We start from the raw sequence: 27,384 nt of genomic DNA on the forward strand, positions 1-27,384 counted from the left end.
GGGGAGGTCCCATGTAAGCCTCCGATTTTCAGCACATGGCTGCACAAAAGTTGATCTATCTTACTTTGACAAGAATAACATTAATAGGTTTGTAGTTAAGGGAGAGATATTTTGGAACCAAACAGTTGCTGAGTTAAAAGTATGTGCACGGAGGAGGAATCATACAACATAAAGCTGTGGTTAGGCTTGGCAATGCTACAGTTTGGATGAAATCTTACACCAATCCTGCTTTGGCCTAACTTAAGTTCCGTCTTCAAAAAAATGTACTTAAACTGAACTTTTGCTGAGCTACTGTGAAGTGAAAGCAGGATGTGAAGACAAACCAGCCTTTGAAACAACTGAGACGCCGCAGACAGGCTTGAAATCTAGTCAAGTTTGGTTTATGCTGCTTTATTGGATTTCTAGCAGATCAGATTCAGCGCTACTTTAATCTGGAATAACCTCAGGATTTCATGCCTTTTGTTTAAATAATTTGTGTGGAGAATCAGCTTTATCATCTCGTTGTTTTGATTTAGATGCTATGTGTGAACCAGTAGCAGTGAGAAGCATTAGTCATCCCATTCATCATCTTCTTCTTCTTCGCCCCCATCATCCTCTTCGTCTTCTGAAGAAAGCAAAAGATCAACATTACTACACTGTGAACAAAATATATATGATCAATAAATCCTGACAGCATATATTTTAGATCATTGAAGCTTATTAAACTAAGTTGATCAAGTTCTAACTTAATTTTATAAGCTTTGCAAGCTGTTTTAGGTCAGTTTAACTTAATATAAGTTCAATGGACTCCTAAGGTTAATTTAATTCAGCTTAAAAATTTAAGGCAACCAAGAATTTTTTTTACAGTGTATCGGAATTATGAGCAGATACAAACATTTAAAGAAAGTAGTAGGGCTGTTTGCATATGTATAGACATAAAAATTATTTTTTTTCATAAAAAGATAAATAAATACATAAACGTAATATATGTAAGGGATAGTCAATGGATTACCATGCGATTTTAAATGACAATACAGAAGCAAAATATTAAAATCCATTAACCCATAGCAAGCTGTTGATTATCTTATTAACTCCATGGTAATTTGCTAAGTTATAAACACATTAAAGCTAGTTTTGCATAATGTGTGACAAAATTTTGGTCAATTATGACATGTTAGATCTCCTAGTCCTTACATTAAATCAGCAATCACATATAGACAGAGAGGGAATATGCGTCTGAGAGAGAGAGATCATGCAAATTAGTGTTTCTCAACCACGTTCCTGGAGGAACACCAGCTCTGCACATTTTAACCAATAACCTGATTCAGATCATCAGCTCATTAGCTGAACAACTGAAGGAGCTGTAATGTGTGGAACAGACAAAGGACACATCCAAAACATGCGGTGTCAATGGTCTTCCAGGAGCGTGGTTGAGAAACAATGATGTAAATGACACTGGCATATCTTCGTCAACTGACCGAGCTGCTATGGTTACTATTAAGTATTGAGGAAAGTGTTTACTTCAAATTGGGATCAGAACTGACTGGAACAACCTGTGCATTGGATGATTTTATTGCACACCTTCCAGCCAATAAGAATCAAGAATTTCAACAGACCTTGGAATTCACTCTCTTCAAAGTTTATTCATGTCATGAACTAAATCAATTTTGTTAAAGATTTGTGAATTTAGCACAATTGCAGAGACATTGGTTCTGTATTTTTAAGGGAAAGTGAAACAGCAATGGAAAACCCATTTAAGTTAAAAGGGGGCTGCTTAATTTTTGCAGTGGTGGTGGGAAAATCTGTCAAGAACAGACTAAATGCTACAGTCATAAATGGGGTTGGGCAAAGATACATTGAAATGTATTTTAAAATCAAATACAAAAATACTTTGTTTAAGTGTATCAAAAAAAAACTACAAAACACAGCAACATGTAAAATACAGTATTTTTGTGTTTTAAAAATACCACAACATTTTTTAAAAGGAGCATGATATCAGTCCCTATACTATTAAACTGACTCTTCAATACTCTTGAAGAGAGTATTTTTCTATTTTGTTGATAAACTCTTCATATACTATATCCTGCTCCTGTCAGGTTTTAGGAGATTATTAAACATGTTTTATATGTTGTGTCACTTTGACATCTTTAGGCATAACTATTTCCTCTTCATTTACTATGTGCAATTATAACTGATGTTCAACCTTACTGCTATTCAAAACAGTTAATGAAGTATTGTTGGTAAGCGCCACTGTGGAACTTACTTTTATGTTGATTGTTTTAAAGACAAACGTTTGGCATTAGCAGTCCATATTATTTGCACAGTATACTCTTTCTCCAAATATTTTGTATTTTTTCAGGTATTCTTTAAATGGAAGAGTTAATTATGTCCAAAGCATCTATAGATCATTTTGAGAGATGTACACAATAACAATAGTCCTAATATATTTCCTGTTATACATTTAATTATAATTTCAAGTTAATTTCTATAGCTTTCTGGCATTCAAAACGTTTTAAATATTGATACATAATGTTATGGTGCTGTTTTAACGTAAAGTTATGGTTGGATTCCCCTTTTTACAGTTATGAAATAGTTTGACAATAAACAGGAAATGTTCAACGGCATTACCACATTAAAATGGTCTCTATGAGGTCACCATGTAGACGTCTTACAAAGTATTTTACAGGATTTTAAAAATACACAAATACAAGACACTAAAATATTTTGAAACAAAATATGAAGCCATCTACATTAACCCTATCAAATACAAATACTTATTTTGTATTTAAAATACGTATTTGAAATACTTGTATCATAAAAACTGCCCATCCCTGGTCATAAATACATAAATCTAACCCAAGCCCAAGACTGAGTTGCTTTTTAAATAGACAGCAAATCTGGACCCTTTAACAGAACATGGTAGTGTTAAAATTGTAATTGTTTTGTATTGTTTTTTTAAAAGTATTTATACTTTTAACACTATAAATTGTCTATTATTTCAATAATTTATGGTAAATTATTTCATGCAAATGCACAAGATCAGAAATACAAGCTCAAGCAACACCTTCCTGAAAACCCACAGTGTTTTTTTTTTGCCATGTTTTTAGTTTTTAGTTTCAACATAGAATTCACATTTTTACAATTGCCCCTTTTTTACACACATTTTGTACAAGTAACTTTAATCTTTGAAGTTTATGTTTATGTTAAATACTTCCATTGAAAATTGAATAGTGCTATTTCGAATTAAGTGATTTAAAAAACAGTTGCATATGTTTTTAAAATGCACACACGCATCAGTTTTACCTCAATATATATATATATATATATATATATATATATTGGGGTGTAACGATTTATCGTTGTACGATTTATTGCGATGCAAAAATGTCACAATATGCATCATGGCGTTATGACGATTTGATTACGATATGACGTCCGTTTTCTCTTATTAGTTGAGCTGTTTGCACATGAGCTACGTTCCACCTGCTGTCGCACGTGAGTTCAGATTGCAGCAGCAGTAATGTTAGCAGACCAAGATGAGTGGAGTTGAAATAGAGGATGGCCTATCCTCTCAAAATCAGACGTCAGGCAATATTTCGGTTGTACAGTCATTGCTTTAGACTCGTCCGCTTTTTGACACGCATACTGGGTCAAACATAGGCTAAGTTTTAAAGTCTTCACAGTGATTTACATACTTTGCACAGCGACATGGATACTTCCTAATGGTGTTGAAAGAGTCACATACTGTATTTATAAGGTACAATTCACCCAAAAATATCATTCTGTCTTCATATAATGATGTATTGGCGGCCGCAAAATCACACATGACGTGAGCTGTTACTACAGAGGGCGGACTCTGCGCGCGCGTCTGCTTCAGTGAACAGAACCTGCAGGTATGACTAACAGGTAATAAAGTAGTAAACAACATTCAGTTTGTGGAACAGAGTGATCGTTCAGGAGCCGCGAGGGAAGTATGAACAGCAGTGGAAATGAAACCGAAAACGTACACATTATTTAAATAATCATATTGCATTTTAGAGTTATGATTACGACGAGCATGAATTCTGTTGAGTACAGAAGTACACAAAAATGCACGTCAACATGATACACTTAATAGCGCCGACATCAGCGACGCCAAAGAAATAGTAAACCTGCCTAAACTGCTGAAAAGAGCCACGACTGTCCTGTGTAATGAAAAGACGGCCACCCTGTCACTCATCATGCCCAACATGAAGACAGCCATCCATAAAAACCTCTCAGACAGATACACATCAGTTCAGGATTATTTTATAGAACTCCTGATTACCTGGAAATGTAGATTGCACAAACAAAAAACGCAAGTGACCAAGCAAAGCCTTAAGCTCTTACTGTTAAATTCAATTGAATTGAATAATTTCAATAATATTTTATAAGACGTTTTTAAATTGTTTTATTTTCCAGAGACAGTCCTGATTAATTTATTTTCTTAAAGAAGGTTCAGTTTAACAAGTTGAAACAAAAGAAATACATAAAAAATAGTTTACTTGGTAATTAAATAATTAAATAAAAAAAATTTATTCCAAATATCGTGATACATATCGAATCGTGAACATTATATCGTGATACACATTGTATCGTGAGCTGAGTGTATCGTTACACCCCTAATATATATATATATATATATATATATATATATATATATTAGGTATGTAGCAATATTGTAAATACAGTCATACCGCATTTCGGTTTCTTTCTAAAAAGATATGAAAAAGGAGAAAAGGTGACAAAGAAAAAAACGGTTTGCAGGCACTGCCAGACTGTGGTGAAATATAAGTCGGGGAATACGACTAAAAACAGTTGTGGGGACTGCAGGACAAAGCACACTTGTTAGATTGATGCAGACATTGACTTGTACCGTACAGAGACCTCTATCTCACTCATGGCTTGTCCTCTCAAGTGGTGGAAAGACAATGCACAGCGTTACCCACTGCGGTCAACCTTGGCTAAATCATATCTCTCTGTTTCAGAAACCTCAGTCCCAAATGAGAGGGTTTTTTTCTGTTGCAGGGGACATTGTAAATGCCCAGAGATCGCAGCTTTTGCCAGATTATATTTATATGATAATTTTTCTTAAAAAAAAATAAACATCTCTATCCAAGTGAGTGAGTGATTAAATGTTGAATGCGTTGAGTTTTCAGCAATACTAAATTGAAACTTTATTTTTTCTACATGGTTTTTTAGGTTTTTGTTATTACAATTGAAAATTTGAAGTTCCTGTTTCAAAACTTACAGATAGATGGCTAATTTGTATGTCATTGATATGTTCAGTGCTAAGGTAAATAAGTACTTTTGGCACTTTTTTTGAGTCTTTTCATTAGTTTTGTTTTCCTGTAAATTACTCAATAAATACCATACCGTGCCATTCATACCGAGGTATTACTGTACCGTGAAATTCTGATACCGTTACATCCCTAATATATATATATATATATATATATATATATATATATATATATATATATATATATATATATATATATATATATATATATATATATATATATATATATATATATATATATATATATATATATATATATATATATATATATATATATATAAACTAACATATTTAAAAGTTTCAACTGTCACCTTGCAAATTTGCAAGATTGTTTTGCTGATAGTGTGCTATTTGGTGTGTGCTAAGGGCACTAAGCTGTGTTTTCAGACCTCAGACAGTCTTGCTAGCTTATTGCCTGCTGCATGCTTGCATTCTTGTTTGGGTAAGAACGCAAGTGTGTGACAGGGGATAGGGCACAAGTGTGGTTAAGCCTGAGCTGTGTATTCATATCACCTGAGAGCATATAAATCTACAGAAGCTTTGCTTGAGCTTTTAGCTGAATTACAAAAATGATGAATTTAAATCAGCAAATTGCAGTGCTTAATATTTATTTATTGTATAAAGTGTATATTTTTGCATTTTATTTGTGTTATGTTTTGATCAAATAAAAAAGCATGGCACAAAGTGTGATATCATATTGCTACCATAATAGTGTGTCTGTAGACATATTCGGTGCCCAAAGCCTAGTTTGGCTTCGTTTGACGTCTTCTAAATAACAAATGTATGCAAATAAGCTGGTTTTGAGGGTAATTATTTCGCTAAGATTCTGGTAACTCAGTGTTCTGTAAGATCCATGGTTAACATTTCCTTGATTATTTCACAGTTTAAACTTTAGTTAATGTGATGTTGCTGTTTAAGCACGAGCAACATCTGTAAAATTACGATGCTCAAAGTTTAATGCAAAAGGAGATTTATTTTCTTTCTCAGAATTCGAATTTTAAGGGCTTCATCAAACAGATGTACACTGTAAACTGTAAAAAGTGATTAGTTACTTTACTTAAAAGTAAATAAGCCTCATTCGGAAGCATTAAGTTGACCTAATATAATTTTTTATAATTACACAAATATGCACACATTAATTTACATAATCATTTTAACAGCAACAAGTTAACTCACTCTTTTAACTAAAGTCAACTATTTGTATTTCACAGTGTAGGGATTACAACCAGCCTCTTCCTGAATGACTGAGATGACAAAACCTGAAACTGACATAAATCCTGCAGCTCAGAGTGATGTTTTATTCATTATTGACTAGGTGGTAAACCAGTCAGAACACACTGAGCCTGCTGGCGAATCAGAACCCATTATTTGCGAGGGAAGGGCTTTATAGAACCATAAAGTCAACTTGCTGTATTTAAGAGAACAGAAACTAGTAAAAAGGAAAAATGTGATTTGCTTTTAAGCGTTAGTTTAGGTTATAATGCACCCTATTAACATAGTCATGTTTTTGAAAGAAGCTGATTATTTACTTCTTTAAAATGAGCATGAAATAAAAATAAATATTTTGAGATGTTTTTAACAGAGCTTGTCAAAAACAAAGTATCTATGTTCTTCATTGTTTTTTAAAAATTGATTTGCCCTTATAATTATTAATTAAATACCTCAAGCTTTCCTCCCCCCTCAAACTTTTCTTCCCTTCTGGTTACAGAAGTGTCTCATATCCTTTGTAGGAGGCAGTGGTTTCAAGTGAATATGATCTGATCCATTTGTGAAATTTAGGTTCTCTTTCTTGCCATCATTGGGGAAATGAAAAGATTCTGTACTAGCGGATGCAGATGGTTTATTTGGTGGACAGTAAAGTCCTCCATAACTGGGTACAAACTGGCATTCAAATGCGCCTCCATTTTGTTTGCAACACCGATCTTCTAATGATACAATCAGTATCAAATCTTGCACCACGCTACCTTTTATTTTTATTTCAGAAACCATCTTTAAAGGATAAACGTCACTATAGGGGGGAAAGGACAATCTTAGCTTCCATTTCATGCTGACTGTGAGGTTTATTAAATGAGTTACCTGATGAATGGATAACTTTACTCCTTTTCTGCATCACCATCATCAAAGCTCCCACAATTCCCTCTGAGGATTCCTCTTGAGCTGGAGGGTTGGGGTCCGGGGATTCAGACACCTAATAGATAAACACCATATATATTGTCATAATAGAGAATCATATATATATATATATATATATATATATATATATATATATATATATATATATATATATATATATATATATTTATGTGTGTGTGTGTGTGTGTGTGTGTGTATATTAACAATTTAACAAAGTGCATTGCGTTTTTTTTACATGATAATGTCTCACATACATTTTTTAGCACACGTCCACGCCGAATTTCCTCCAGTAAAGTTCCTCTCCCTCCACCCCCACCACCACCACCAGAGGGGGGAGGAGGAGGTGGAGCTGAGCTTACGGGGCTACTGGAGAAGTTACCGGACGAGGAAGGTGGAGGAGGTGGAGGCGGTGGTGGAGGAGGAGCACATGCACCCATAGGTGGAGGAGGTGGTTTGTGACTCTGGCTAGGTGGTGGTGGTGGTGGAGGTCCAGAGCGGTTACAATGTGGCGCAGGGGGTGGTGGACCACGATGTGGGGGTCCCGGACTGCGTGATGGTGGTGGAGGTCGTCCGGTTGGTCCAGGGACTGAGGAAAGCCCACCACGAGGTGGAGGAGGTGCAGGAGCAGAACGAGGACCTCCTGGGACTGGACAGAGAGAGTCAGAATGACTAAGTATTATCAAAGGGCACGATGAAAACAGATTTAAAAATCATTTTACATAAGAAGACTTTTCTGAAAAATGAAAACATGTTCGTTTTGGCTGTTCATGTACACAGCAACAGCATTTTTGAGGCCTAAACATTTAACTTTACAAAAACAGTACCACTGGGACATATTATTGTGCCAATATATATCTATGCTTTTGTGAAAACAGTGATGCTATATGCAAGAGTGGAAAGTACTGGCCTTACTGTGACTGAAGAGTAATTTTGGGGTATTTTTACTTTTTTGATTGTATTTTTTTAGCTCTATTTTTACTTTTACCTGAAACAACTTCAGCTGTAGGTATTCTACACAGCAATTTTTACATAACTGAGTATTTGAACTGATATCAAAACCTTTGACTTACATTTCGGTAGTCTATAAAGAGAGTAAACAGACCAAAAAAAAAAAAAAAAGCCATAATATTTAAACCAGGAGCAAGTTGCGTGGTTTTAGCAGCTTTGAATAGCAGATCATCATAACAAACAACTGTGAATGAGCTCAGTCTGAATGTTTGGGGAATTACACTGTACTGTTAATAATATTATAGATTCTTTATATATTTTTATGCATATCTATACTGAAATATCTGACATGGTTCCAAATATCTATGTTTTCAGACTATAATTGTGTGTACTTTACAATGAAAACAAATAGTCCATCATTAGTCACTTTTATGAATCAATGGAAAGTTTAATCTTCTAAAATAAGGCCAATAAAACTCATTTTAACAGTGTGATCCTTTAAACAGTCCAAATGTAAATGGAAAACAAAGACGAAACTGTAGTTTTAAAATGAGCTCACCCTGTTTCCTCATTTCCTCTTTTACTGCATCTAGACCTCCAGACTGCTCGATGAAGTCATAGATAAGTTTAGATGTTTCTTTATCTGCCAGCTGTGCGTCGCTGATACCAGCAATGTTGAACAGTTTCTTCAAGTCAGGGTCGAGATTATTGGTCTAGGGAAGTCAAAATGTTAACATGCTACATTTAAACTTCATAGAAGAAGCACTGAACATCAGTTTTATGACTAAATTTGCTTTATGCATTATTGAAAAAAAAATTCTCACATCAAAGCCAGAGTTTGGATCCCACCCAATATGAGTGACGTGTCTGATAAGGATGGGAAAGGCATAGTCAGCATCACGTCAAACAAAAAGAGCAAAAACAGTGTTCAGTCATCTTACTTGAATCCACTAGGAGCACCGATGTCTGCCTTAGTGAGCTTTGGGCCTTTCTTCTTTCCTTTTTTGTCTTTTTTGCCAGTGGTGATGCAGGCTGGTGCAGGGGTCGGCACTGAGGTTGAGCGGTACCTTGATGCCACAATATCTGGGTTCTGGATGTCTACTGTGGCCATTACACTTGGCTGTGAAACTGGACCTGGTTAAGGCACAAAATAAAGTTTAAACACTTTTGGATGTTTAAAACATAGTCCCCCCCCCCCCCCCCCCCCCCCACCTAATTCATGCTAATAACAATCCCTTAACTAAGCTTATTAGCTTAATGAATTGCTAATTAACTGCTTATTATTGCTTATTAAGGTAGTAGTTGGGATTAGGTTTTTTGGGAGGATTAAGGATGTAAAATAAGATCATATACCTATATATCCAGGGTCAGACAGAATCTGCAGACATTTTTTGCTATTTCTGCTGAGAATTTTGTTAAAAAATAATAATAAAAAAAAAAAATTTATGTGGATGATTTTGAGAGTATCATAACTAAAAACTTAATATATAAAAACAAAAACAATATATTTTTAACTTTTATTTAATGTTTACAAAGCAAATTCAATTTATTTGGTAAAGCAAGTCTCTCATATGATACGTCTACTAAAAGACAAAGTATTACATTATAAACTGTATTGTAAAAAAATTATATGAACATTTTCATATTTTTCAAAAAAATTACTGAAATGAATAATACACACATTTACACAAGTAAACAAATAGACTCAGTGATGGGCTAAAAATCTGCGGAAATTTGTGGATCTCTGTGCGTGCAGATTCTATGTGGGCCTATTTATAGCTACTAATATACAGTTATTATATAAATGTCAAGCAGGTAATAAGCCAGTAGTTTAACATGCAGTAGGTGAAAGTCACATTAAAACATTAGAAAAATGTTCATTTAAATTTTCAATTAAATAATGCCGGGCAATAATTCTGTTAAGTAGCCCAAACTGTCTGTCAGCAAATGTAGATTTGAACAACTGCGCACCCATTCACACAGGCCCACTGATGTGAGTTTACGCGTGCTGCGGTCATGTGGACATGAATGACAGCGCTAAAAACAAATGCTGATCAAATCAACACTTAATCCTGAATTAATATTGGAGTTAGTTTTGCACGCTGGAGAAAGGACGACACCATGGCTGGAGCATTTCTTTTAGACAGGTAATGTAATGTTGTAAAACTCTTTTAGTCACAAAAAGCTGATGTTGATTTTGTTGTTATAAATAGGTTAAATGCACAGAAGTGATGTTCAGCCACTGAAATCTTCCGGCGAACGATTGATGCGACTATTTTCAGTTTCATAAGGCCTTTTAAAGCATCGATAATGAAAATTTTTACTTAGTTTAACAACAAAACATCAGTAAACAGCGCTATTCCGCCTAGCCTGCTTTACTGAGGTGAAGCTGGTTGTATATTCACATTGGTTCATTTTTGAGCAATGACAACCTGTGATGCTATCCCTATATTTTTTACCATGCTACTCGGTCTGAAATAGTATGTATGTAGCAATAAGTGTAATTATCGCAGCCTGCCTGCCAACCACTAAACATACAGTAGTTGCTTTAGGACAAAGCTTGTGAGAGAGTGAGACTGAAGAGTGAGACTGATGAAAGAGGGATGACAAGTTTTACTTGCTAAATACATTACTAAAGTGTGACACTAAAAATATGTGGATAACCGTTGCTTGAAACTCTAGTGTTTCCTGTTGATTTACACTTTCAATTTGCTTCATGGGATCTTGAGCTCTGCTTGAACAGCATTTGATTCATCTGTGCAGTATAACTAAATTATTTTTGCTAATATTTTGAATAGTTTTAAACAATTTATTGTATAAAAAGTATATTTAGAAAAAATTTTGTAAAATCACAGAAACTACAGGCATCTTACGGTATTTTTATATCATAATTCACATGACCAGCTCAAACTATTTATTGTTTCAAAGAACTAAAATGTCAAGTCTGATCAATGCATTAAACTTTACAGTTAGGTTCCATTAGTTAATGTTAATTAATATACACTCACCGGCCACTTTATTAGATACACCTTACTAGTACCGGGTTAGACCGGGTCAATCCATCGTGGCATAGATTCAACAAGGATCGGGAAATATTCCTCAGATATTTTTGTCCATATTGAGATGATAGCATCACACAGTTGCTGCAGATTTGTTGGCTGTATATCTATGACGCAAATCTCCCATTTCACCACATCCCAAAGGTGCTCTATTGGATTAGGATCTGGTGACTGTAAAGGCCATTTGAGTACAGTGAACTCATTGTCATGGTCAAGAAACCCGTCTGAGATAATTCAAGCTTTACGACATGGTGCATTATTCAGCTACAAGTAGCCATCAGATGATGGGTACACTGTGGTCATAAAGGGATGGACATGGTCAGCAACAATACTCAGGCAGGCTGTGACATTGACACAGTGCTCAATTGGTACTAATGGGCCCAAAGTAACCAAGAAAATATCCCCACACCATTACACCACCACCACCGGCCTGACCTCTTGATACAGGGCAGGATGAATCCATGCTTTCATGTTATAGAAGTCAAATTCTGACCCTACCATCCGAATGTCGCAGCAGAAATGGAGACTCATCAGACCAGACAATGTTTTTCCAATCGTCTATTGTCCAATTTTGGTGAACCTGTGTGAATTGTAGTCTCAGTTTCCTGTTCTTAGCTGACAGGAATAGCACCCAGCGTGGTGGTCTGCTGCTGTAGCCCATCTGCTTCAATGTTGGACGTGTTGTGCGTTTAGAGATGCTCCTCTGCATATCACGGTTGTAACGAGTGGTTATTTGAGTTACTGTTGCCTTTCTATCAACTGGAACTAGTCTGTCCATTCTCCTCTGACCTCTGGCAAGAACAAGGCATTTGTGTCCACAGAACTGCCGCTCACTGTATACTTTCTCTTTTTTGAACCATTCTCTGTAAACCCTAGAGATGGTTGTGCGTGAAAATCCCAGTAGATCAGCAGTTTCTGAAATACTCATATACCGCCAGGCACCAACAACCATGCCACATTCAAAGTCTTAAATCAGCTTTCTTCTCAATTCTGATGCTCGGTTTTAACTACAGCAGATTGTCTTGACCATGTCTACATGCCTAAACGCATTGAGCTGTGATTGGCTGGCTAGAAATTTGCGTTAAAGAGCAGTTGGACAGGTATACCTAATAAAGTGGCCGGTGAGTGTATTTGCTGACATGATCTTAGAATGAACAACAATTGTACAGCATTTAACGCAACATAACAGCGTTTGTGTTATTTTCAACATTTACTAATGCATTTGATAAAATTCAAAGTTGTGTGACAAAAAAATTTAGTTTTATTTTCATTAATTTACATTAGGAAAAAGGAGAAAATACTGTAAGAAATTTATTGTTCCTTGTTTAATTTATGTAGTAAATTTATCAACAATATCTGAAGGAGCTTTATTGTAAAGTGCTTCTAATTTATCAAAATCAAAATAAGTCAGAGCAGAGATTAATGTTCCTTGCTGTGATACAATAATGTAATAAAATGCAAAACACTAATGATGTGCAGGCAATTCTTTTTTACAGTGTGGAAAAACTAGTTTGAGTTCCACAGAAGTCTGTTTGAAATGACATGAGGATGAGTAAAATGCATGTCATTTGTGCCTGAGGGATTTAAATCTTTTAAAAGTGACTCACCATTTGGTGGAGGGATTTGTGGTAGCGGCCGTTTATCTGTTGATCAAAATAAAACCATTGTTTACATTCTAATATTACAATTCAGACCAAGTGTATGTTTAAACTCTAGATGCATACCTTCAGATGGAGCATGCTGTCTTTTTTCTAAATATTTAAATGTAAAAACAGACACAAAATGATATTAATAAAACCCTTATATTTGAGCATGTATTTATGAATAACAATGAGCAGATGTGAGTGACAGGTACTGACCCTGGCGGTTTGTTCTCTGATTAATCTTTTCTTCTGTGATATTTCTGAACAGGTCGGCTTCTGTCTCACTGGCAAAGTTCAAACCTACTTGACAGTCCTGAAACAGAAGAAGCATTTCAATATATTAGATCTTTCAGTTGGTGAGATTTAAATTTTGCTGCCAGAAATAAAAATCTGATACAGTTTAAGTTTAAATCAGTGGCTTTAAATTAACTGAGTGGTTGGGGATCGCTAAATTTCCTTATTATACTTCAGAGGGGGCTTTAACTTGACTTCAAATGTAAAAAAAAAAAACATACAATGAGCATTAAAGCAGCTTTGAGTAAAATTCGAAGACCAGTGGCAAGTGAACTGCAGCATGTAACATATCAAAGACAGAACTTGAACATGACAAATCTAAATTTGCTTTATCTTTTGTCATGTAAGAGATCATTGTATAAAAACATCCTGTAAGTTTCACAACCTCAAAACTTTCTGTCTAGTAAAAAAAAAACATGTTTATTATTGCCATGTTAATGGAATTACACAACCTTGATTTCCACTTTAGTTTTATAGAAAACAGGAAAACACCAAATATGCTATAAAATGTTGTGCATTTTATTAGACTGCTCAGAGCTGCATTATAACAAAACTATAAAAAGTCTCTTGTATGATCATGACCTCTCCTCTGCTTTTGTGCTGCATACAATATACATTATACATGATTCTCATCAGTAGTTGCTTCAGCAATTCAAGTTGCTTTCCGGCCTTTCTCTGCTTCATACTACCATGATAATAATGTTTGAGTACTTCAGCTCATAATTTAGTTTGCGAATGTCATTTCTGCAAGTATCTTGTAGTGTTGGGTACGTTACTTTAAAAAAGTAATAGATTACAAACTACTGATTATACTGGAAATTGGGTCCCACTTTATATTGTCGCTTTTACCTGTGAACTTACACATTAACTAGATGCGTAAGTAGTTTGTAACTACATTGTATATAAATAGCATTTACTTGTGTAATACTGGTGTAACTTCACACATGTAACAACCCACTGAATAGTATCAGTAAGTTCAAATAATGTAACAGGACATTAATAACACAATTTTTGATAAACTACCCCTTTAATTTGAATTACTGATGCGATTCTATAATTTTCCTTTATAAAACATATGAACATAAGGCATTTGTATATTTCTATATGCACTTATACTTTTTTGGCAGAAGTTTGCTGTTGTTAAAAAGTTGCACTAAAGCTTAAGTTTTATATATTACATAGTAATTTGTGACCATTTCACACTTTATATTGAGTGGACAGTTCCTGAGGATTTACCCTGTAATTACACTGGTATCACAAGGTGAAACCTTCTAATGCAGCCTTAGTTCTGCCATTCTTATTCTCAAATAGTGTTCAGAAGTACATGGAATGCAAACAGGTGGGAAAATACCTGCAAGTACATATTGTTTTTACATAATGCACTTATGTAATTCTTTTTACAGATGTGTAGTTTTTTGCTGTTACCAATGTCCTGTTACACATTTGAACTTAAGCATACTATTCAGTGTGTTGTTACATGTGTAGTTACACCCGTATTGCAAGTAAATACTATGTACCAGTGTGTACATACACTGTAGTTACAAACTACTTACAAATCTAGTTCCCATATAAATACACAGGTATAAGGAACAATATAAAGCAGGACCAAAAATTGTAATCTGATTACATAACTAATTACTTCATGTAAAAAAGCAATCAGATTATTAATTACTTTACTTTGAAATTACTTTTAAAACATAAATACACCTATAAAAATAAAAAAATAAACTGCAGCTCTTTCAGTAATTTAATATTCACTTAAAAACATTACAATGGGTTGATCACAGCAGCTTGACATATTAAAAAGACTTAAATAGTTTTCCCAAAACTCAAAATTCTCTCATCATTCACTTGTTCCAAACTTCTGTGTTTTCTGAAGTAAATATCTACCAAAATAAGTTTATTCCAAAATACAGTATGAAGTTGATCGGTCAGTTCTTGCTTTGTGACACAATTTTCATCAGGGTGTACCTGGGAAATGCAAGCGCACTAAATTTCAATTGAGCCTGTTTAGGCTGAATTGGGCTGCCGTGTTTATGGGTGCCGTTGTCCTCCTTGGCGACGAGTATTGTGAGTCAATTTGGGTTTAGACCCAAATTACCCCTAAATGACTATGCCACATTTTTTCCAACTGTGACCCTCATTTGCCAAATTTTCCATTTTCAACATGGGCCACATTAGGCTCGCATTCAGATTACATTTTGCCATAAGTGCCAAATCTTTGCCTTAAATGACCCATATATGAATTGGAATCTTTGGCTCCCTTTTGCCATTGTACAGGTGGGCCACTTCAGGCTCACATTCATTTTGTCTGGGCCAAAGGATGACCACTAGTGCCGCATAACTGCCTAAAGTGGTCCACATTTGTATGCTGTCTGGGCACTTTCGTCAGCAACCATTTCAGCTCACGTTCTCCAGCAATTTAAAAGCGTACGCTTGTTAACTGACATGGCAGCGGAAAATGTGATTCAAAAGAAAAACTATACTTATAACGTAATTATTGCAATTACATGGACTCTAATAACTGTAATCAAAATACACAAAGTTAAAATGTAATTTGTTTTATTGCTGCGTTCCTCAAAAATGTAAGAGTAAAAATGTAGAGTACACATTACTGTGGAGGGCGACGTAGTGGCGCACTAGGTAGTGCTGTCGCCTCACAGCAAGAAGGTGGCTGGGTCGCGGGTTCGAGCCTTGGCTCAGTTGGCGTTTCTCCGTGGAGTTTGAATGTTCTTCCTGCGTTCGCATGGGTTACCTCCGGGTGCTTCGGTTTTCCCCACAGTCCAAAGACATGCGGTACAGGTGAATTGGGTAGGCTAAATTGTTTGGAATGTATGATTGTGTGTGTGAATGTGTTTGTGGATGATTCCCGGAGATGACACTTCTAGGCTTATGCTAGTTTTGTTAAATAAAATAAACAGACAATGCAAATGAAATATGACAACAAAACGCTGCGGTGCTAGAAACGTGTATTATTGACAGCTAAGTAAAACGAGTCGTTCATAATGGAGATTCGTTCACAAACGAACCGCTCCCTCCGGTAGAATGAGACGTGAAAGCAGGAGAGGGGGTGTGTTTCAGGACACGGATTAGATCAAATTTAACAGGGAGGGAGGATAATACATTCCCATGCACACAAACACACGCTCTTTGTTACAATGCCCGTGCGCTCACTTATCCATCGATGTAGAAAAGTGATGTCAAATTATAATTTTTGTAATTTAAAAAGTATTTGCATAATGACCACTGGGAAAACTTCTGAACATAGATATATGCATATATGTGTATATATCTATGGCTCTGGATGGCCACAGTCCTCCACTGCAGCTTGGCATTGCATTCATTTAAAAGGAGCGCTACCCTATACTAAAACAGTGGATCTATTGACTCATTCCTTCCAATAGACAACAACTGTGTAAGCGACATCTAGTGTAAATATCAATGAGCTCTGCCTAACAATTTATGCTAGTAAATATTAAAGCTACTGTATATAGCCTACTAAAAGCTTAATTTCAGACTATTCATAATGATTATGCATATTTCTTCTTATGCCACTCTTTGAAATACTAATATCATGTTGAAACGAAGACTGTAAAAACTTGACCCTTACCTAGTAAATGACACAATAAAATGTTAAAATGTTTTCTAGAAAAATGATGGGGCCTTTTAATGTTGTTAAGGACCACAAAACATATTGAGAACTGATTTACACTAGACATTTCTCATGATGTGGTGTAATAATGTAGCAGTTACTTAAACCAGTGTTGAGTTTTTGGGTAAAAGTGAGAATTTGAGGATTGAAGATATGTAGAAATCTGTACCCACATCGGCTGCGAAAGTGTGGAAGAACCTCAACGGACAGGAATATGTCATCTGATTATACAGCTCCTGCTCCCAAACCACTTTCGCTTCCTGAAAAGAGAAAAATGCTTTAACAATAAACACAAAAGCTTACTGTATCAAAGCCCAAGTCCTTTGACTGAGACCTCATGAGTTAAATTGAGCAGCTGTGACTCAAATTTCAAAGCAGAAGTGTATCTTTATTTAAGTTTAGCCTGTTTGCTCCCAGGTCATCTACGGTCGTGTTAACAGAAATCATTTCAAATCAGTTTACCATCTCATTGGACTATTTTATTAACTTAGAACAGCATTAAAAGCATCTCTGTCTGCATACGTTCTGTAAACAACTTCTCATAATTAAAGAACATGTAGAAAATTTCCTTTTTTTCTAACCATAATGTCAAAGAGCCGGATGTAATATGAACGTCTGGGATTGTCCTTTACGAAACACATGACTCCTGTATGCTGGAGACTCCATTCGGTCGGACTGTGAGGAAGGGCCATGTATAACTGCACAACTGCCGTGGCCATAGCCTGCGCACAAACACATTAAACTTACATTAATCAAAGATTCATCAAAGAAGCATCACTATGAAAGCTCAAGCACAGAAATCAGCATCCTCTACAGCAACAGGAAGTGGCCTCAAACTCATTTCCTGTCGTCTCTCTCCAGTTAAACCTGAGTCACATTCAGTAATCGTTAATAAAAATAAAAATTAAAATTAAATTGTGCATTGTACATTGGCAAGAAGATTAGCTCATGATGTTTTGAAGTTTGCAATATCTTAACAGGAAATAATTGTGAATTTAAATTACTTTGTTTTTGTTTAGCTGCCAAAGCTAATTCTGACAAGTTTTATAAACACACACACACACACACACACACACACAAAAAAAGCAAGTTAATTTTAAGCAAAAACTGTAAAAAATGCTGGGTTCCACACAATTCATTTATGTTGTACCAACACAAATCTACAAAGTTCACTTTTAAGTTTTACAAAATTAGGTGGATTGAACATAAAATAATTAGCTTAGCCCAAAAGAACTAAATAATTCTGCTGTTTCAACTCATATAAAAAAGGAGTTTGTCATTTTTTGGGTGAAGTTTTGGTCAAATTACTTTTTTTAATTATGAATTTTTTCCAAAATTTTAGGTTGGTCAATATTTTACCCAAATTTTGAAAAAAAAAAAATAATTAAACACTTTTTAAGTATAAACATTGTTTGTTTGCAGTGTTTCGTCTTATCCATTTTACACAGAGAACCTTGCAGTGCTAAATGTCACTTTGACCTTTAACTGATTTAACTCCAGTTTCATCTATGCACCAGATGATCTGTCTCTCTCCTCTTGAGTCCTCTAGATGTTTCTCTTCCACATTAGACTGACTTATTCCTCCAAAAAAAAATGTTGTTTTTAATCTTCTGCTGGAGAGAATCTGTGATTTTCTTTCTAATCAAAGTGTGTTGACTTACCACACATCTCCTGCCCAGCAGCTCTTGCAGGCGTTCATTTTCCAGGCTGCTGAGGAGAGAACTCGACACGTTCTCCTGCCCTTTGCTTTTGCCTTTGCTCATCTCCGCTTGAAGTGGACAATAGGATCCTGAGACTCCACGCTAAGGGCCCCTACTTGGCCCACAGTGTACCTGCCTAAAGTCTTTCTGTGACAGCAAACAGTTCGAAGGAACTTTTGCTTCCGTGTTTTGTAACGTGATGTGAAAGAGAACAGGAAGAACAAAACCACTGATCTCAGAATGCTGTGGACAGACACGTGTTTCTTCAGACAGAGATTAAAGGTGGAGCTTTTATACTTATACATATACATATATATATATATATATATATATATATATATATATATATATATATATATATATATATATATATATATATATATACAGTTGAAATCATACAGTTGAAATTAGATTTAGCCCCCCTGAGTTATTAGCACACGTTTATTCCCCCTAACATTCCCCCCCCCCAAATTTCTGTTTAACAGAGATAATTTTTTTTCAACACATTTCTAAACATAATATTTGTTCTGTACTATCAAAAAAAAAAATTAGCTCAAAGGGGCTAATCATGGGTTTTTAAAAATTAGGAACTGCTTTTATTCCAGCTGAAATTAAAAAAAATACTTTCTCCAGAAGAAAAAATATTATCGGACACACTGTGAAGATTTCTTTGCTCTGTTAAACATAATTTGGGAAATATTATATTATATTACATTATATTATATTATATTAAATTATATTATATTATATTATATTATATTATATTATATTATATTATGTTATATTATATTATATTATATTATATTATATTATATTATATTATATTATATTATATTATATTTAGGAAATGCCAGGAATAATTTAGGAATAACTTTACAAAACCTGAACATATTATATATTAAATATTTTATTTTATTTTTGTCAATTGAAGTAAATTTCATCTGGCAAAAATAAATAAATTAATTAATTAATACAGTAAACAAACAAACAAATAAAGATGCATAATAAAAATAAAAAGGTAGATGGCAAAGCATTTTCTTTTTGTTTTTTAAATAAATAGCTAAACACTTTTAACAAATTAATAAATCTAAAAGATGTTAAACATTTGTACATAAACACAAATACACAAAAAAATGGTAAAACTTTAACTAAATAGAAAACTGAAAATCAAACAATCATTCAAACTAAATCATATGATAAATCTTCAACAGGTAATACATACTAAAATAGTAATGTTTTACTTATAAAATCTCAACATAAAGCAAAATAATACAATATATAGTTGATAAAATATAATTGTGAACATTAACAAAGTAAATGTACAAATGCAACTGAAAAAAAAATATCAATAAGGGTTTTGTAAAAGGGTGTAAAAAGGTATTTAATTTGCATTATTTAGTATGTAATTTCATATGTAATAAGTAATTTAAATAAACAGACATTATACATTCTATTGTATTCACACACACTCAATAACTAAATAAACACATATCGCACTTCACAATACTGACCACACAGTTTTTTTTATTTATAATGGCAAGTATGACAAAGTCAAAGTGAGTTCAAACAAGACAGTTCAACAACAAACAAAAGTAAAAGCAGTAGAAAAAGGCACTTGTTCAACTGCCAGCTCTCTTTGGTGTGTTTGTGTTTCACATTGGAACCGTCAATCTTTAACCTCATACATTTTTGGCACCAGTTTTTAGATTAACAAACAGAGTCATCGAAATGGTGTAATTACTTCTGTAACAAAATAAACAGGCATTGCAGGACAGTGGCAAGTCTGAGAGAAGGGGGACTGCTATCTTTTAATGCTATTAGCAATGCTCTGGAGTTCATGCTTTGCCATCAAATCACATTTAAGAACAGCATTGTCTCAGTCTATAGAGGAGCGGGAGGTAAAAACGCCATTCAACGACATGCAAAATCATGTCAAATTAAAATCAAAATTTTGTTATTTAAAGTTTAAAAGGGTTTGGCCAATTGTTGATGCTTTGGCATTAAAAGCTAGTGTTTAAAATAGCTAACAAAATGGCTTTTACTTGCTTTCTTTTTAATAGGTTTATTATTCAGCAGAACAATTTAATTGCTAAGTTAAATAGAGTTTGAGAATGTTAAATGTTTTGGCCTGATTCAGCATTTGAGTTGCAAAAACGTGAACATTTTACATTTACATTTTTACCAGTTTAAACAGGATTTAAAAGTCTAAGACTTTTTTTTGCCTGCACTGCACATAATAATAATAATAATAATAATAATAATAATAATAACAATAATAATAATAATAAGTATTATTATTATTATAAAAAATAAAAGTATTTTCGGAAAATAAATATATTTTGTGTGGTCAGTGTTTCTTTCTTTCTTTCTTTTTTTTTTTTTGCTTTTTGGCTCTTTACATTTACTAATCTAGAGACAATTTGCTAGTTTACTTATCCATGAACTTCCACGAATGTGTTCGTTTTCATGGATGTTGTGTTAGATTGTGACTGACCAATGGAAATATGGCTTGAATCAGTAAATTCACATGTTAGATTCCATCTCAGTAATATAATAAGCACCTTAAATGTAGTTTTCCACCTGTTCCTCTTCTGAAACCATAGATGGCAATTCACCCCATGGCACAACGAAATACTGCAACTGTACGTACCTCACATTTGTTGAACAAAATAAATGATATCCAGCAGAAAAGGAAAAAACTGAAACGGTATAAAGCTGATTGTCTGTTTCCATTTGTAGTGCAGTTTCTATTATAAGACCCTTTTAATCTCAAGTGAATTTTTCCCCTTAATTCAATTTCACACCTCGAATTTCAGCAGTTTGATTCTCAGATATAAAAGAAACTGACAGATTCAGTACAAGACTGTATGAGATGAGGTTGAAGTTTCTTATCACAAGCAACATTTTTGGATGAACCAGCTGAAGAAGGAAAATGTGTATCAATTTCCCAGCTATTGCACTCTGAGAATATGGCTTACATTTGATGGGGACAACAGAAAACTGGCGACTGGTGATGAACCTGATTGTTTCCTAGCCTCCATCGGACAATAAAACGAACCTCTCCAGTCATCTAGTTTGGCTTCTGCTGTATCTCTTGCATTATTTTAAAGCTATATAGCGGGCCTCCATCTCCAACACAAACATCATTTAATGTTATGAAGCCGATAGAAACGGCCTCAAAATAGCATGACATTTCTGTGTCCCCCAGAAATCCTCCACCATGAAACATCATAGGATTTATCCATTGTATTTGAAAGATGGCAGGACGTCAGTCCTTTCCTTACTCAGTGGGATCTGAGGCGAGTTGGGTCCAGCCTAAGAGATGTTTTGGTTTCTCTCACATTCGGGAGAGCAAAGGGGTGATGGTGTTCCTCTAAGAAGGCTGTTTGGACCCTTACAATATCGTGGTTGAAGATCAGTGACCTCCTCCACTTCGATTCTCTCCGTAGACCCAGTCCAGTGTGATGAATGTCAAGCTCATGGTCATAAAGATGAAGCCCAGAGCAGTAAAGCAGGCCGCCTGAAACACAAGAAGAACAAGATGACGACATCTGGAAGAATTTAGCTCTAAGTGACATCCACATTTAGCTGCAGTCTGTACAGGTACAAAATTATTCAACCCCTCAGAAACGGAAACAAATTTATAAGTTTGGGGGGGAGATTTAGTGGAGAGATGTTCAGACTGACAAATAACTTTATATTTTTAACACTTTATTTTTGCCTTGATGTTTAATGTCTCTTGATTAAATACACTATAAACAGCTGCTACGCTAATTATTTTCTTTGCTACCTATTTCCACTTTGGGATACTCATCCTAAGGCTCTAGAGAATGTGACCCGTTAAGAGATGATGGCAACTAAGGAGGATTTCTAGAGGTATCCATAACCGTATCCTGAGCAGATGCTGTGGCGGTCATGGAGGACTGGAGAGCATGAGACCGATCCCTGAAAGACCCCAGTGACTAATAAGTCTACACATGGATCCCGTGGGCCAGCCTGAAGACCCACGGTGACCTACTAACATCAAGATTCTCCACAATGGACGTAGGCGTTCTCCAGCGCCAAGACTGCAGCTCTATACAAGAAGTTTGGCCAGAGGAGAAATGGCCGTGCCCTTCAACTTAGCCTGGTTTCTCTCAAGGTTTTTTTCATTCACTTTCCTTAATTGAAGTTTTGCTCCTTGCCTCTTGAGGAGATGTGCATCAACGGATTTGCTCTTCAGTGTTTAGACTTTCAGCAGTGAAAAGCCACACTGAACTGAACTAAACAGAACTTCAACTCTAAAAACTGGACTGACACCGTTTCAATTTACTAGAGTTTATTTGTTAAGTGCTTTGACACAATCTACATTGTAAAAGTGCAATAGAAATAAAGATGAATAGAATTGAACTGACAATGACGTCAAAAACGTTTTGATGATTCATTTAAATGTTAATTTGATGTCATTTTGACATCAAGGTAGTTTACATACATTGTAGGGACAAAATCCAGTGTAAATTTGTAATTAAAGCTTTCAGATGAGTAACGCCTTTCTTATATTATAATGTTTTTGTTTTTATTTTGATGGTCAAAAGTGCATCGACGCGTGGAGGTCAAATGGATGTCAAGGTTTAGACATCAAATCAATTTACATTTTTGGTGTTTCTTATGTGGTTTTGACATCAAGGTGCTTGCTTGGAAGAGATGATTTGATAGTTTGTTTTTGTTTAGTTTGGTTTGGTTTACTTTTTTTTTTTTTAACGAAATGTATGTCTTTAAAATCACTCAAATATAAACAATTTTCTCCAAGAGTTTCACAGTGGCCGAATGACTTGTGGATCAAGGGGGTTGATTCATTTTAAATACAGCTGTATGTAGCGATTATATTGTGATTGTTTTTAACCATGTATCGATGCAGGAAGCAGAAAAAGCTTGAGACTCACCAGAATTTTTGGTCTTGAGTTCATTGGTTCTTGCTCAGGGGAAACGATACGGATGTAAAAAAGACCGGGTAGGATGAAGATCAAGCTCGGAGCAGAGGTCGCACCTTTGAAACAAAAAAAGTCACATTTGCAAAATTAGGGAAAAAAAAGGTCACTGTCTACTGTTAGTTATGTAGCAATTCATGAAGCACTGTTTACACAGAAGTCACTTTCCAACCAATTACTTTCTGTTGGTCCACATGACCAATCTAAACCTGTTGTGAAATCTGCATTGAAAATCTATCAGCCCTGTGCAAAATTCCTGATCGACTTTTACATTTTAGCCATGAAAACTTGCCAGCAGAAAGTGTGAAAAAAAACTTTACATATTATGTCATCTTCTATTAATATAACATTGACAGAAGCCCCATTATTCAGAATGTAGATGTATAATTGTATAATTGAAGGCATCGTTAAAATATTTGCATAGTGAATTAAGAATGTTGTTGTTTTTCCTAGCATACAGTTGACCATTTAGGCCACCAATGACTTTGATTACAGTTTAGGTTATTTACTTACCAATGATGCCGAAAATATCTCGAATGTTGGGCACAAAAATGACGAGCAGATTGACAACGAAAAGGAGACACAAGGCAATAGAGATGTGACGTGCCCAATGGAAAGGCTTTTCAGGGAACAGAAGCTGAAGAAGGGCTCTGCGAATCTGACAAAAAAATATATAAAAAATAAATCAAAATAATTTTTTTTGTTCTGCATTTGTGTGTTGGTATATAATCTTATCTATAAGTTATTTGTTGTTAAGTTTTTTTTCTATTTAATCTTAAACAGGTCCTGTACAGCACTTAATACATATTTACTGTATCTCACAACAATAATACATACTGTTATACTTAACACAAAAGAAAAAATATCTAATTATTTTTATGCATCAAGTGTATACACCCTGGTTTTTTAATGTGTTGTGTTTTTAGCTTTCATAAATGTACTGTTTAAAAAAGATTAGTATTTTTCATTTAGTTAATTGTATGGAAAACTTGTTAGAAAAAATATTGTGCAGATTAAAAACCAAGTCATGGTTAGTGGACATCAAACTCCATGTTAGTTTGTCAAACTTTTTATGTGACTAGATCTGAGTATTCTAATATTAACTACTTTTTACTTTTTTAAAGTGTGTATTTAATCTAGTGAAATAAGTCACTTTCCAAACCCCTTTCATTAGCTGGCGTTGAATTACCGCCATGTTCACTTTGTGTATTTTAAAGGTATAGTTCACCCAAAAATGTAAATTCTCCAATCATTTACTCACCCTACACTTGCTCAAAAACAATTAGACTGTCTTTCTAATGTTGAACACAAAAGAAAGCATTTAGAAAAATTATGCTTTGGTTGGATTAGTGAACTTATTCCTACTGTTGATGGGTGCCGACAAGCAGCATTCTTAAATTATCTTTTGTGTTCAACAAAAGAAATAAACTCATACAGGTTTAAAATACAGTGGCCAAGAGAGCTTAATGTGTTGCAAATAAAGAAAGCACTAGCAGTTACAAAAAAACACCAACAAATTAAGAAAAGACCTTAATAAAGAAAAGAATGGAACACAGCGGAAATATTTCAGGGGAACCCAAAAATATGACGGACGCTGCTGTTGCTCAGTGAAGTTGTAAGTGATCTTTGAAAGTTGAGTTTTTTGTTTGCTTATTTTAATATACCGATTCTTATGTCTTCAGTATTTATTCGCCTAAGTAACTATAACCTAAATAGCCAGGTCCATCACGTTTTAATGTCAGTTGTTTGCATTAGGAGAAAATGCAGCAAGTTTTATTAGGCTGTACTCACACTAGGTACAGTTGCCTCGAACCGGGCCAAAGCACGCTTGTCCCCCCTCCCGTCTCCCCCGACGGCCCGCACTCACACCACAATCGGGCCTCGGCATGCTTATGCCATCGCTGCTGTGCTGTTCAGTGAGAAGTGCTCTCACTCAGCAGTACAGTGAAGATTCCTCTAGTTATATCGTTTCAGTCGTTTGATATGCAGTGACATGCAGTCAAATATTTCGCCAAACAGTCCTTAGGGATGTGGTGACACACAGTCAGATATTTCGACGAACAGATTCGCCACTTTTGGTGCTCATAAACAATCATAAAGCTCTTGTGCTGCAGGAATGAGGAGGTTTGCTGAAGGTGCGCAGCTGTCGTGCAGTGAGGGGTTTGCGTATTTAATAAACTACGGCAGTTTGCGTTCACTGAATAGTAAGAATACTTAATAAATCCATATGAAACAGTCCCTTAAAAGTCACGTCTCACTTTCAGTTTCGGGCTTTGGCGCGTTTTGCGCTCACACTACAAGCATACCACGCCAAAGCCCAAGTGAACCGCGCTCAGGCCCACCTATTATAACCAGGCCAGGGCCGGCAAAGTGAACCGTGCTTGAGCCCGATTCAGCGCACTCACACTTCTCAAACGATCCGGGAAACGGGCCTGGGCCTGGGCACGGTACGGATGGTATAGTGTGAGTAGGCCCTTAATTTGTTTCCGTTGGGAGAAAATCCAGCGCATTTTTTAAAAATGTCTTTGCATAGTGAGGATTTGCAGCTTGTATGCTGTCAAACAGATGAAGATCTTTTCGCAGTTTGCTGGTATTTTTTGTAATTGCACGTGTTTTCTTAAATTGGAGCACATTAACCTCTCTTGGCCACCCTATTAAAACCACAAAAGTGAGAATAAATGAGGATAAAATATCTTCTTATGTTTAGCACTCCTTTCATTTTTGACAGTATATTAAAATTAGTATATTCTAATTTTATTTTTAGAAATATAAATCAGTAAAACATAAATCAATGCACAATGAGCTTCAATATAGAGGTTCATTACCGGGAAGAGCACAACAGGAACAGTCAGAGTCACGGCCACCAGAACAGCCACTCGCACACACAGGATCAGCGTATCTAGAGGATCCACCTTACTGTAGGTGTGGAGAAGTTCTGCTTCTGTGTTTACTGAGAGAGATTAACATTCAGATTAACCACTGCTTCCGTGCTATTTTTAAAGCAGACACTAGAAAACAGATACAAGTTCTGTTATATAAGCTAAACCACAAAGTGAAAGGACAGTCTCTGTGGTGGTACTGTATTGTATCAAAAATTTGGGATAATTTATGTTCATGCTGCATTTGAGATAATCTATTTAAAAGCAAATAAAACTGGCTTACAATAAAAGGTGAGGTAGCCAAAGATGGCAGTGAGCAGATACATGACAAACATCCCAAGGATGGAGACGTTGGCGATGGCCTGCATGCGTCTCTTTGTGGGACTAGAAGTGGCAAAACAACAATCATAAAAGAGATTTAGGGCTCAGGTTTCCCTTTTTGACAAAATATACTTCTCAATGACCTGTTTGTGTATTTAAACGACTTCAAATAATAGATAGCATACAGCTTTCATGTTACATTTTAGCCTAGCATTTAAATGTTTGGGGTCAGTAAGTTTTCTTTTTATGCATAAAAAAGTTTATTTTCCTAACCTAAAAAGATAAGTTATCTCAATTAAATTTTTAAAGTTTATTATCATTCATTCATTCATTCATTCATTCATTCATTCATTTTTCCTTCAGCTTACTTCCTGGCAACCCAGTTCTGGGAAACATCCAAGCACACTCATCCAGACACATACACTAAGGTCAATTTAATTTATTCGATTCACCTATAGTGCATATCTTTGAACTGTGGAGGAAACTGGA

General features: G+C 35.1%; 2 protein-coding genes across 2 annotated transcripts in view; both read right to left on the reverse strand.

Moving 5' to 3' along the window:
* Window positions 1-374: 374 nt before the first annotated feature.
* On the reverse strand, window positions 375-18,913 carry wasb (WASP actin nucleation promoting factor b). Its single transcript, NM_199938.1, is given in 12 exon segments — window positions 375-604; window positions 7,376-7,487; window positions 7,687-8,078; window positions 8,940-9,093; window positions 9,205-9,247; window positions 9,322-9,514; window positions 13,047-13,082; window positions 13,164-13,190; window positions 13,299-13,395; window positions 17,202-17,288; window positions 17,610-17,750; window positions 18,690-18,913. Coding segments are annotated over 12 exon segments (1,440 nt in total). The 5' UTR covers window positions 18,792-18,913; the 3' UTR covers window positions 375-548.
* Window positions 18,914-21,097: 2,184 nt separating this feature from the next.
* slc38a5b (solute carrier family 38 member 5b) overlaps window positions 21,098-27,384 on the reverse strand; it is a 31,720-nt gene continuing 25,433 nt past the window's right edge. Inside the window, exons 12-16 of the mRNA NM_001002648.1 lie at window positions 26,858-26,958; window positions 26,521-26,645; window positions 24,209-24,353; window positions 23,651-23,754; window positions 21,098-22,248 (exon numbers count right to left, since the gene is read on the reverse strand). Coding sequence (NP_001002648.1) covers window positions 22,144-22,248; window positions 23,651-23,754; window positions 24,209-24,353; window positions 26,521-26,645; window positions 26,858-26,958 — 580 coding nt within the window. The 3' untranslated portion in view covers window positions 21,098-22,143. The remainder of the gene's footprint in view (window positions 22,249-23,650; window positions 23,755-24,208; window positions 24,354-26,520; window positions 26,646-26,857; window positions 26,959-27,384) is intronic.

Source organism: Danio rerio, chromosome 8 (genome assembly GCF_052040795.2).
Source record: "Danio rerio strain M-AB ecotype USA chromosome 8, GRCz13ab, whole genome shotgun sequence".
Classification (NCBI taxonomy): domain Eukaryota; kingdom Metazoa; phylum Chordata; class Actinopteri; order Cypriniformes; family Danionidae; genus Danio; species Danio rerio.